This window comes from Aplysia californica, unplaced genomic scaffold (genome assembly GCF_000002075.1).
Source record: "Aplysia californica isolate F4 #8 unplaced genomic scaffold, AplCal3.0 scaffold00329, whole genome shotgun sequence".
NCBI classification, from domain to species: domain Eukaryota; kingdom Metazoa; phylum Mollusca; class Gastropoda; order Aplysiida; family Aplysiidae; genus Aplysia; species Aplysia californica.
The window spans coordinates 129,498-141,997 of NW_004797599.1; the positions used below are offsets into that span (position 1 = coordinate 129,498).

General features: G+C 36.8%; 1 protein-coding gene across 2 annotated transcripts in view; it reads left to right on the forward strand.

The window, feature by feature from the left end:
* The window catches only part of LOC101855578 (putative peroxisomal-coenzyme A synthetase), a 13,293-nt gene extending 5,961 nt beyond the window's left edge, over positions 1 to 7,332 (forward strand). Inside the window, exons 1-3 of one of the 2 annotated variants that reach the window (XM_005102525.3) lie at positions 217 to 388; positions 3,949 to 5,082; positions 5,593 to 7,332. In XM_005102525.3, coding sequence (XP_005102582.1) covers positions 383 to 388; positions 3,949 to 5,082; positions 5,593 to 6,498 — 2,046 coding nt within the window. In that variant the 5' untranslated portion in view covers positions 217 to 382 and the 3' untranslated portion in view covers positions 6,499 to 7,332. Of the gene's footprint in view, positions 1 to 216; positions 389 to 3,948; positions 5,083 to 5,592 lie in introns of those variants that run through there. The other variant, XM_005102526.3, reaches the window with a different exon arrangement.
* The last annotated feature ends 5,168 nt before the right edge of the window (positions 7,333 to 12,500 follow it).

Consider the following 12,500-nt stretch of genomic DNA (forward strand, 5'->3'; position numbering starts at 1 on the left):
TCTCTCCCTCTCTCCCTCTCTCTCTCTCTCTCTCTCTCTCTCTGTGTGTGTGTGTGTGTATGCGTGAGTGTGTGTGTGTGTGTGTTTCTAATCTTTAACTCAATCTTACACCCTGAAGATTTATAAAAGTGATGTACCTGCATGGTTGGCCAACCTATAATATTCGGTATTCGGCTTTGATTTGACGTCCGATGGCCACCTGTGTGGGAATTCCCCCATAAAATAAAAAACACGGAACCACCATAACTCCAGAAACGAAACGAACTGTCGTTACTGAGCTTTTGTTGTCATCGAACGTGAACGTGATGGCGATGGGTTATTCCGCTGACTGATGGAGAAGGATTGTCAAAATAGAGTGCTCGCTTTTCCCTTTGAGAAGTAAATGAAGGTACTGTCCTATTTTCGTGTGTGGTATTACTGCCATCCCGTTGTTAGTCTTGAATGGTTGTGAAACGACCCTACGTCACTAATTCATCACATGAATGAGTGACATGAGACGAGACACTGCATTGCAGTTGCAGACATGGACGTGATGTATTGTTATTGTTATAGATTTTCTAGATCTAGATCTAGATTTAGGTTTCATTATCATTTAGCCTGTTATTTTATTATGGGGCATGACACGTAGAATTCATGTTGTTGGTTGATATTGAGACGTCGGTAAAGTTTTACTTTTATGCACTCCCACAAGTCACACACAGATGCACTGATTTGAGGGCTAAACTGCCATATTTTTTGCTGTAATTTTAATAGTCTAGTATAATCAGTCCTAATTGCCAAAACATCAAATCATTGTGAAATGCAGGAGGGCATACCCCCCTGAAACCCCCCAGATTCTCCTTAGGTCAGGGGGGGGAGGGGCGGGCCCCCGCCCCCATTATCATCCAGTGCCAGATCTGCGACAGACATCGGCAATCATGGTTTTCCATTCATTTCTTTGTCCGGATGCTCTCAAAAAAGCTATGTTTCCCTGATCTTTCCCTGTTACCCATTTGTTTAGGTTCCCTAAATATGTTGTTCTGGGCCTACAGCAAAAATGATGGCCATTATTCGTGTTCAGCATGCAAAATACTAGATCTAGATCTACTTAGAAAAAAAGTATATATATAACGTGTACATGAGATGGGTGCGCATGCATGAGTTTTTAAAAACTGAGACGTCTGAGTTTCAAGTAAGAATAGAGAGAAAGAGAGAGGATGTCTGTGTGTGTGTGTATGTTTGTTGTATATATCATTTGTGTGTGTATGCACGGAGAGAGAGAGAGAGAGAGCTGTTAAGTATGTGACTTACTAGATTACTTTTTGGGTTTGGGTTTGGGGTTCTAAAGTTCATCACCATATATGGAGTGCCAGATCAGAAACAGACGACAGGTCTGCTTTCATGGCTTGCCACTTATAATTTCTCTGCTCCGATAATATGCTCTCTAAAAAAACTGTATCTAGTCTGGGAGTTGTGTGTTTCATAGTATGTGTGTGTGTTACAGGTGTCGCGTATGTGTGTGTTGTTAATTAATGGTTTGCATTGTGTTTTTCTGCCCTTTGATTAGTCAGGTGAGTGATAATTCTGTATTGAACAGCACCTAGAGTTAGAGCCTTCATAGCTTAGATTCCCATTATTATTTTTTTTTAAATTATTACGTGTGTATATGTTTATTGTTGTTGTTGTAATATTGTCCTGACCTTTCCCAATCTTTATGCAAATGTAAGGGCTGATATTTAAATGTGTATAGATCTAGTCTATAATTCGAGATCAAAGCTTTGTGACTGACACTACTGACAGGCTTACACTACAGTGTAGCGCGTGGAGAAATTGTCAAGATGCGGAAATCTTGTCATGACCATGTGAATGATAAAAAAGGAATGACATGTTATTTATATATATATATTATTATATATAAATAAGAAAAAAATCAGGACTTGAAAGTCTGTTCTCTATGTGTGCGTGTTTCACTATAATGGCATGGTCCATCACTGTGGTGTGTGTTCGCAACCTAGGCTGCCCTAAAACTTTGCAAATCGATCAATTACAGTGCATTTAAAAAAGTCTAGAAACACTTGTTCTGCATACTTCTTGGTTACTCCTCTTTACTCTCGTGCACAGAAGCCTCACATCATGAAATATACAATATGTAAAAATGTAGAGATGTAGGCGTTTCTGATTACGAACAAAACGAAACCTTTTTCTTGTGTTACTTAATGACTTGACTGGATCTTTTCTAGCCCTGGATTTTTAGACATCTACCGCAACAGTTCTGTGAGTTCTTTCTTTATTTTTTGAAGGATCGCTTCGTAAACGACTTTCAGTTTAGTAAGACTTTGCACTCTTCTTTCAAGAACTGAAATATAACAATTGTAGTTTTCTTAATCATTTGTTGTCCTTTCTATCATTCTATCATATATGACCTCAAACCTTCTTATTTTGCATTTGGTTTGCTCAGATTCTCACAAGTTTTTTTGCATTCTCTTCTCGATTCAAAGGTGATAGTGTTCAAAACCACTAAATTTTTATAAATTTCTCATTTTGCAAAATTGTGAATCAGTTTAGAGTTAAATGTTTGGGGTTGGGTAGGGGGGGGGGGGAGTATGTATCTATCTCTCTAATTTTAACACTTCAGTCTTATTTTTAGCTTGAAGGCATTCATTAGAGAGTTGTAAATGCTAGCTTTTACTTTGAGGTTGACAAGGGAGTTTCAAGGGAGAGAGCTAAGAAAGGGTTAGATTTGGTATTTGAAATCTAATATATGAAAAATTTTAATATTCAACTCTTGTAGGTTCAACAGTTGAGATGAAATATAGGCCACAACAGAAGTACATTTAAAAGTGCTTCACTTAATCATAGAAAATAATCATTAGAGATTCTCTCACCCACAAAGTGGGCACTATACTAACTTGTCTATTTCACAAAAATGAGATGAGATTCAAGAGTTTGGCTTCCTTTTTGTTTCTGAAAATAAAACACGGTTTGGTTGTTTGGTTTATTTGTTTGTTTGTTTTTATTTGTCCCCATGATAGCCTCTTGCTGTTTATGACTGCAGAATGACCATAGTTATAGAAATATGTGTGCATGAATGGTATATAGAATATGCGCAATAACATTTTCATATTCCGCACTTATATAATTTTATGTCAAGAGCACTGCTCGAGTCAGAAGATGGAACTGGAAGATTATTATGTCAGGAGGCACTTACTAGAACTATGGCCAAGTTTAAACCAATTGAAGTTGAAAATGATAAAGTGCTCATGCTTCCACTGCCTGACACATAATACGTATATTTTTAAAAATACTTGTCTTTAGTGCGCACATTGGTGCACTCACACGCCTCCTCAACAGGGAACTGCTGCTTTTTTTGTCCTAATCCTTGCTATCGTCATTTTTCGTCTACTTCTTTTGTATGTTTGTCACACTCTTCTGACCCGCTATTTCTGGGGTGCCTTGATAGTCGAAGCAGACTTTGTGCTGTTGAAGCTAGAGAGGTGAGCAGAGTAAGTCTGATTCCCTGTAAGGACTTCTCTGTTGACATCCACCCCTTGGCGCTCATATGACCTTATGCAGTTACGAGCTCCGCAAAACCTCTACTTAAACAAAACTAAAAACACTTTCATTCATCAATTTTGTTGTGTTTTAAAAAAAAGAAAAGAAAAGCAACAAATGTTATATTTTCTTCATGAAAGGAACTACAATTCACGTACTGGAAGCATCACACAGATTTGTATTATCTAAATCGCATTCGGCGTGCAACTTAAACTTCAAATACAAACTTGCCTACTTTATAAAAAATCAAGCCACACACAATGTCGAACTGGCTGCTATTGTGAAAATCAGGATAAAATAGCTATTATTGTTTGTACAAATTTTCAGAATCTGACTTATGTTTGCTCTTCTTGACAACTTTTTGACATCCGATATTTATAATCTTAAATAATGGTATCCCTGTATTTTTCTCCCCAGACGAAAATGAACGTGAGCATTCCTGGGGAGACCATTCCCCAGCTTGTGGAGTTCTGGGCACATGCTCCAGGTTCTGACACTCCAGCCTTTGTGAGCTTTGATGAGAATGGAGAAAAACGAAGCTTGAACAGGAGACAAGTGTTTCATTTTGCAAGGAGGTTTGCCCATAGACTGCGGAGGCTTGGGGCAAGAAAAGGGACTATCATTTGTAATGCTCTACCAAACTCTCTTGAGCGACTTATATGTGATTTTGGAATCGTTTTCTCTGGCGCAGTATCTATGAATGGTCAGATATTCCGTGCAGATGGTGAGGACTTTTTAGACTCTTTACAGACTTCCGAATGCTTTATGGTGATTGTTGGTCCTAGTGCTGCCAACAGAGCAAGAAAATGTCTCCTTAATGAAGTACCTGAAGGTTGTGAAGACTCAGTACAGTCGACCCGACTGCCCCATCTCCAGAAATTGTTGTATTGTGTCCGAGATGATTGTGATCCTACGAAAGATTTCATTTCTTCTCTAGAAGATTCAAGTCTTCCTGAGTTCATGGAAAATGTAGTTCCAAGTGAATTGGCCTCTGTGATGACAACATCAGGCAGTACAGGTTACTCAAAGTTGGTCAAACTAACCCATCAAAACTTATGTCACTTCTGCTTACAAGTAAAAGCCATTGAACATTTAGCGAGCGGAAGCCGTTTCATCAACTGTGCCCCCCTTGGCTGGGCCGGAGGCTACCCTCAGTGGTATCTCTCCTGCGGAGTCACTCGCTATTTTCTAGACATGCATGATGGACCACCTAGGGACCTACCCGCTACAATATGGAAAACGATTGTTGAAGAGAAAGTGGTCTACGGCTTTTTATCACCCATGTATGTGAACGCAATACTGTCAAATACAGCATCCTGGCAAAATGTTTCGTGGAAGCCCAAAACTTTGTGTCTGGCAGGTCAACCTGTGAAGAAGCAGCTGTTGGACATAATTGGAAAATTATGTGAGTCTGTGGACATTAACTATGGTATAACAGAAAACAATCTGGTGTCAACTCACCGAATCACCGATTCTTCTACGTATATTGATGGGTGTGCTGGATACCCTGGCTTTGGTGTGCAGGTTAAAGTTGTTGACAAGCAGAGAAATGTAAGTACTCGATAATATATTAGTATTGGAACCTGTCTCAGAGTATCTTATAAATCATGTTTTCATACCCTATTATTTAGGGTAATTTTCAGTACCAAAAGGTATTTTAAACTGAGTTTTGCTTTTTATGCTATTTATGTGTCTAATGGATAGACAGATTTTACAGTGTTTTTGCTCTTTTCACAACTTTTATACAGTGTATTAACTCTAGTATTTATATAGTCATCTTCATTAGAGCATCCATTTATTTTCAAATTACTGAAATAAACTTTCAGTTAATTCCCAGGGCTTTGTTTTAGTTATAAAGCCAATTTATTGGCTCATAGCAGATGAATTGTCATTATAAATGTAGTGTTGAAAGTTGAAAGGGAAACTTGGTTCTTTTGATCATTTATCCTTTCATTGATGCATATACATGTTGCTTTAGTTTCAGAGTCAATTTTTACTGTTTACATTAATTCTTAAGACAACAACTATATGTTACTCATAATATTCAATGTATTTTTCAAGGAACTTCCGAAAGGAAAAAGTGGTGAGATTCTGGTCTGCAGTCCATCCCTCTGTCAGGGGTACTTGAACAATGATGAGGCCACCAAATCAACCTTTACAGATGACGGCTGGCTGTGCACAGATGATGCTGGTTATGTCGGGGAAGATGGAAAACTCTATGTGAAGGGACGTCAGTCTGACAGCATAATGAGGGGGGCGTACATTCTCTACCCTGGCTGGCTGGAAGTGAAGCTCCGTGAAGTACCAGGGGTCAAGGACGTGGCAGTGGTTGCTGTTCCTGATAAAGTGTTGCACAATGAAATCTGTGCATGCGTACTGACAGATGACGTTATGGGGTCGGTTGTTGGCAGGTTGCATGAAAATAATGCTGCAGATCACAGTGTCGATACCGAAAGACAACAAACATCTGTAATGCCCTCGTCAACAGTTTCGTCTGTTAGTGAAGAGAGTTTCAATGAAGATGTAGATGAGCCTGATAATGCTTCATTTGGTTTTCTGCGTTTGCAAAGCAAAGGCTTAACTGACCATCTTGTGAATACTCAGAATGATAATGACTCTAAGTATGGAGGTGTAAAGGGTCCATCAGTAAGTCGTGCTGGAAAGTCAAAAGAGTTGGAAAGGATACGAACAGAAGGGGTTCATACACAGCTGACAACATCCTATAACAAAACAAAAGCTCTAGAAAAGCCAATAAAAGGGGAGAAAGGGAACCACGGAGATTTGTTGTCACTAGAACAGAGACTCAGAGAGTATGCAGATGGTCTGCAGGTCTTATCAGAAAAAGATGCCATGAGAATGGTGCCTAAGTACTATATCTTTGTAGACAAATTTCCTCTCACCAGTACTGGAAAATTGAGTAGAAAAGAGGTACGCAAAACAGCCACAGCCTTGTTAGACCTCTGCTAAATGTAGATTAAAGTTACTCCTGAGGATCTGAGAAAAAAATGTGTGTCAAGTGATAGTGCTTTCAAATGACTGTGAAATCCTAGCGTGTGTAAGTATGTTATCTGTGTAGTATCTTTTTCTACTTTTTTACTGTTGCCTTTTAAATAGAGATACAAATTGTAAACTGCCAAAAAGTAAGCAAAATTATGATTGTCATAAAGTATTACTGCTCACATTTGTTTGCTCTACTGTGTTTCAGTGACTCATCAATCCATTTAAAGTTGCAAATATTCATGCAACGTAATGTTTGTTCTACCTCAAATCTGCTATCCCACTTAAATTTCATGCTGTTGGTTTTAAATAGCGTATATTTTTTTCTCAAATATCTTAATGTAATCAGACTACAATTTGCTTCTGATGAATATCATATAATGTGTAAAAACCATAGGGCTGCTGAAGGTGATACTGATAATGGATAAGTGGTGTCAGACTTCACTGTACCCCTTGCTTTGAATGAGAGATGTACTACACCAGTACAGTGTATACTTTCTACATGTGTTGTGTCTTTCCAAGGTTCTTTTATGTCGTGATGATCTTCAGATTTATATATTGAGCTCTCCCTGTGTCTCAGATTCAGGATTTAACAGATCTCTTGTATATTTGCCTTTTCTGAGAAAAAATTCATTGCCACATTTACATGATAAAAAAGATGTTATATATTATGATATTTACATACAGAACTTTTTCTTGATGGGAGGCTATGATTATTTTAGAGCTGTGCATGAGTAGTTCCCTCAGTATCACTGACATGTGGCGCAAAAGTGGTGGAGACTTTTCTTTCCTTTTTAAAAAAAATTCTTTTCTTTTCATAAGGTGAAGTTGACTTCATGAGTTTCTGTTGACTTTCAGTTTATGATCAGCAGTCTGTTCCAGCTGCCACATTCTCAGGTTGTTCATCGATATGTCACTTCCAATGTTTGAGCCGAACACAGTTGTTTTACTTTTTGTAATGCCTCATGCATCCACTTTATAGAGTTACAAGATTGTTTAGAATTAATTGTTATCCTCGCAGGGAACTGCAACATTTGTTACATTCTATGTTCAGAGTAGAATGTAACTTAAACTGGCTTGCCACCTTTTTCAGTTATATCTGTAAGAAATAGACTGATCTACTGTCGCTCTCAGATATCTGTTGAGGGTGTGCAAGTACTCAAGTCGACTCAATTGTTCAAGTAATCAGTTACTGCTAGTACTCACTTGAGTAATTCTTAACTACTCGAGTACTCACTCGAACCCAAAATCTCCCTGAGTACTCGAGCTAGTACACAAACGCTTACTTTTCAACTCAGTTGGGGACTTAAAGTAGAAATGGTGTTGCAATTTTAATCAATTTTGGTTGTTACTGTATATTGTAATTCTTTTTCTTCTTTTTTTTGGCACACTATTCAAATCAATAATTCGAAAATGTTGATATATTTGTTATTTTTACGATTGTTAATATTTTATTTTTTGCTATTGTATTTTTATTATTGAATAATCTGTAAATTTTAGTTTAGGCATCAGCAAATGACACATTGAGCTTGTGCTGCTCAGGATTCAAGTACTCAGGTACTTGAAGACTCACTCATGTGTATTTCATCTACTTGGACTTTGACTCAAATCCAAAATACTGGACTCGCACACCCCTAATGTTTTTGTGAGGTGATAGGCTGCTCTTTTTGTTTCTTTAATTTTAGACTGCTTTTTATTGTGTGTGTGGGGGCTGCTATTGAACTACATTCAACTCTGTCGTACCCGCTGAGTACATGAGGGGTATTGTTTGTTTGTTTTTTGGGTGGATTTTGTTTTGTCTATGTGAAATGATAAGACTCCCAGTCTGTTATTTCTCTGATGCCTGCAAAACATGATATACTGACCTATTGTCTCTGTGACATCTGTATAGGATCATTTTGTTACCTCACTCTCGTAAATGTGAGAGTCCTAAGGTTGGCTTATTGTCTTTCGGATACATTTCTATGTAGGTAGCATCATAGACTGATTTATGGTCTCAAAGTGTATGAGATCACGTAAACTGTACCCTTATCTTATTTTTTTCCAACATCCTGTTAGTTTTTAGATTTTTAAGTTATTATTGTGTACTGTGTCTGACATGAGAGAAAGATCTTTAGTCTTGATCATCAAAATCTACTGTAATGCAATTAAAGAATTGCGCATCTCTGTGACATTCCTCCAAGATCAATAACGTATATTAATATTATAATCTTATCTTAACAGTCTCACAGGACTGACCACTTGTCTCTCTGACATCGACTGTTGTTGTATTTTACATGCTGTGCCTTCTGTACAAACATCTTTATTTTGATTGGTTTATACATCATAATAAATTATAATCTTCCTGTACATTGATGACTACTTACTTAACATAATTATATTGGGGGAGTTCTCTTTTGGACAAGTCAGGGACTCAAATAAATTGACAAATTCATTGGCCAAAAGTGATGGGAATGGCTTGTAGCCAGTCAAACAAAGATGAAAATCTCTGAAAATGAAGCAACATGATGCCTTTTAACAAGCAACATTCAAAAGATTATATCTTTCTTTTTTGCCTGCACATCGTTCCCTGTTCCAAGTGGAGGTGGCGAATGGCAAAATGACCACCAGTTGAAGATGAGGGTTTTAGAAATAACTTAAGAGAGAATACCTCCTGCTACCAGAACTGTGTTCCTTTTTGTCTATTATGACTATTTTAACTTATTTTTGTGTCCATGCAAAGCAAAGTTTAAGATCAGGCCAGGTGGTCTAGTGGTTAGGCTACCGAACTAGTAATTGTGAAGTTGCTGGTTTGGGAATTTGAGACCCAGCTTACCTCGACGTTGTGTCATTGGGGACAGGCTATATACACAAATTGTCCTCACTTCACCCAAGTGTGAATGGATACCTGGCCGTAGACAGCAAAAGATGTTGTCATTATGTTAATGGTTTCGCATCTGTAAAATGGCTGTTTGCACTGTATGCTTCTCAGGAAGTTGTGACTGTTTCAGAATGCTTCTGCTGGAGTAATACAAATTGTAAAGCTATAAACTTGTTGTTGAGTGGGATTTTGTACTGTACAAATGCTATTATTATTTTCTTTGTATCGTTCTCTGCCAAGAAGTTTCTTTCATTGTTCAAGTGTTGTGCAACCCAACTGGTATCCTGATTAAATACAACTATTGTTTACTATAATATTATATTTATTAATAAATACTTACATTTTAAGATTACTTATTCATATTCCTAAAAGGAATCAAGGACACTTAAAATTAGAATTTGAAACTCTGGTGTCTTTAGCTATCTTTATAATAAAGCTTCATCTGTTTTTACTTTTTACCAAGGTTGTGAATATGGATATGACACGTCTTGTGATGTTCTATTTATTTTTTAATTTTTGTGATACAATACTCATCATTCCAACTTCTAAAAATTTATGATCAAGTGAACAGCATTCAAATTTTTCTTGTAAGGATATCAATGATCTTTGTTCATCTCCTGATGACATACAAATATCCTCAATTTTTGCTGTTATATATATATAGTTTTCACTGCATTCCCATAGCTCTTGTCCTGAGTTGTACTTCTGTGTTCTTGCACAGTTTTCTTTTACATTTATATCTTTGATTATAGTAGAAAGTATTGGTATTTGTATGAGGTTTACAGAATGTCATTTTGCGATTTGGTCACAAACAGTAATATTGTGGTGGCATGTACCATAAAAAAGTTTGTGACAGATCAAAAAGATAAATACTTTTAGTTTTACAGTGAGAACTGCTTTAGAAGCATAGCACAAATTTATTTTTTTCCTGCTGATTGTCCGTTGTGTAACATTTAAGGGGATTTTTATGAGGAAATCTTTCAGTGTCAGGTTTTTTTTAGGAACGTTGATGAAAATAGCATGAGGTGGGTTTCCATTTAGTCTTTTGAGATCTCTACAGATCAGTTAGGAACATTTGAAAACAGCACAAGTTTAAGTTTACAGTCATCAACGTTTTTTTAGGGGGGTAGGACTATGAAACTTTGCTGTACTGTTAGGTCTTGTTTGTTTGTTGGTTTATTTTTTGGGTTGTTGTTGTTTTTATTTGGGTGGGGGGGGGGCATTTTATTCTTACGTGTTTGTGTTGTTGCTTCGTTTGCCCATACCCAAGGGACATGTCACCACATGATACAATGTAACATTAGTATTAATATGTTTAGTATCATTTTTAGACAGAGAGTAGTTTATAAATCTTTTTTCATGTACCTTCTCCTATCTAGCAAGTATCATTTTTGATTTTAGCTGTGCTGTGCCAAAATAAACGGCTTTGGGGATTTGGTTCATATAATCTTTGTCACTAGTGATTTTTTCTGCAGGAGTAAATTGTTCTGCTGCTTTGATTGGACCTGGCCTGCCAAGTTTCATTCATGCTGGTTGGAGAGGAAAGAGGCGTGGGATGGGATGGAGCGAAAGTATCAGCATGATGAGTTATGGCCGCTTTTTCAACACAAAATTAAATCTCAAAATCCCAGAATGAGTCGAAGTGCACTGTAACATGCTCATGTGAGTTAGATTGCAGTTGCCTATACAAGCAACTTGACAGTTTATGGGGCACTGCAGCCAGTTTGCTGAAAGTATGAAGACTGGCTGTTCAGTCGGACTCCATTTTCTCAGCAAAGTGGATTCAGTTATTTTTATTAGTTTGTGTAAAAAAAATTTCGTAGTTTTCTTAGTTGATTTTATGTTTTTTATGCTTCAGTTCTCTAGAAGACATTTCATTTTGTTAAACATAATTTTGTATCAAGAAACTCATATAACATAATTAATTACTGCAGACGAAATAAAACCAGATTATTTTTATAATATTTCAGTGTACACGACTTTTTTGCTTCATAGTAAATCATAGTGAATCACCCATAGAATTATGGCTTTTACAATGTAATTTGATAAAAATACATTGTAATGTTATTAGGCAGTTAACATCTTTTGAAAATCAAATCTTTTCTCTTGGACCCCGGCGGTATGGTTTGGGAAACCATGCTAACTGTACTCAAATAAAAAGTAGAGTGTCAGCTTATAAATTGAAGTTGTTCCGATCATAATATTATGTGTCACGACATGGTGGAAGCAGGCGCTCATCAATTTTTAAGCATATGAAATTATTGCATGATATCTTTTTAAAGCTTGTTCACATTTCTTGCTTTCAATGAAAAAAATATCCACCCATATCTAATAGAAGTCAAGATATTTGCAGTTGAAGGAGGTAGGAGTTGCCAGATTTTAGCGGTAAAATCACCGAGAAAATTGAGGCCAAAGTTTGGTGAATTCTATTGCTTGAGAGTCCTTGGAAACTGAAAATGTACGTTTTTTTGCCTTTTATCGTTTTTCAGTAAAAATCCACACAGAAATGTGTTTTTAAATGGAAATAAAAGCTGCCGAGCCTTAAAAGAACAAAAAATCCACAAAAATTGCCAAACCAGCAGGAAAATTCCGATTCCTTCGATATCCTTATTTTGAAAAGTGCCCGATTTCTCCACGATGCCTCACATATAAATTTCATCTGAAACATGACTTTCCCAGTCAGGAATAGGCCTCCATGGGACAAAGTACATTGAGACATGTTCGTGTAAACGGAGATTGCTCAGGTTGTTCCTGCCACAACAGACACAGAAAACACTACTTGACGATTTTTAAACTCTTTTAATTTCCATTGTCTCTCCCATCTTGAGTCCACTCAGCGGCAAACCATTTACAAGTACAAGCAGCTCAATTGTCTTAAGCCCACAAAACAAATTTTTCTAAAGAAAAAAAAAGACAGTACCAGTATAATTTTTCTAAAAAAACAATACCATTGTATTTAAATTATGTATTTTTTAAAACTTTTCTCAACAAATGAAATTTAAATTCCCACAAAATAATTCGTCATTACATACCTCTGATACCGCAGATTAAGAAACTTAAAAAGAATTTTTTTTTTCAAGTTTTGGGCACAGTACATCTGAACAGCTGGCTA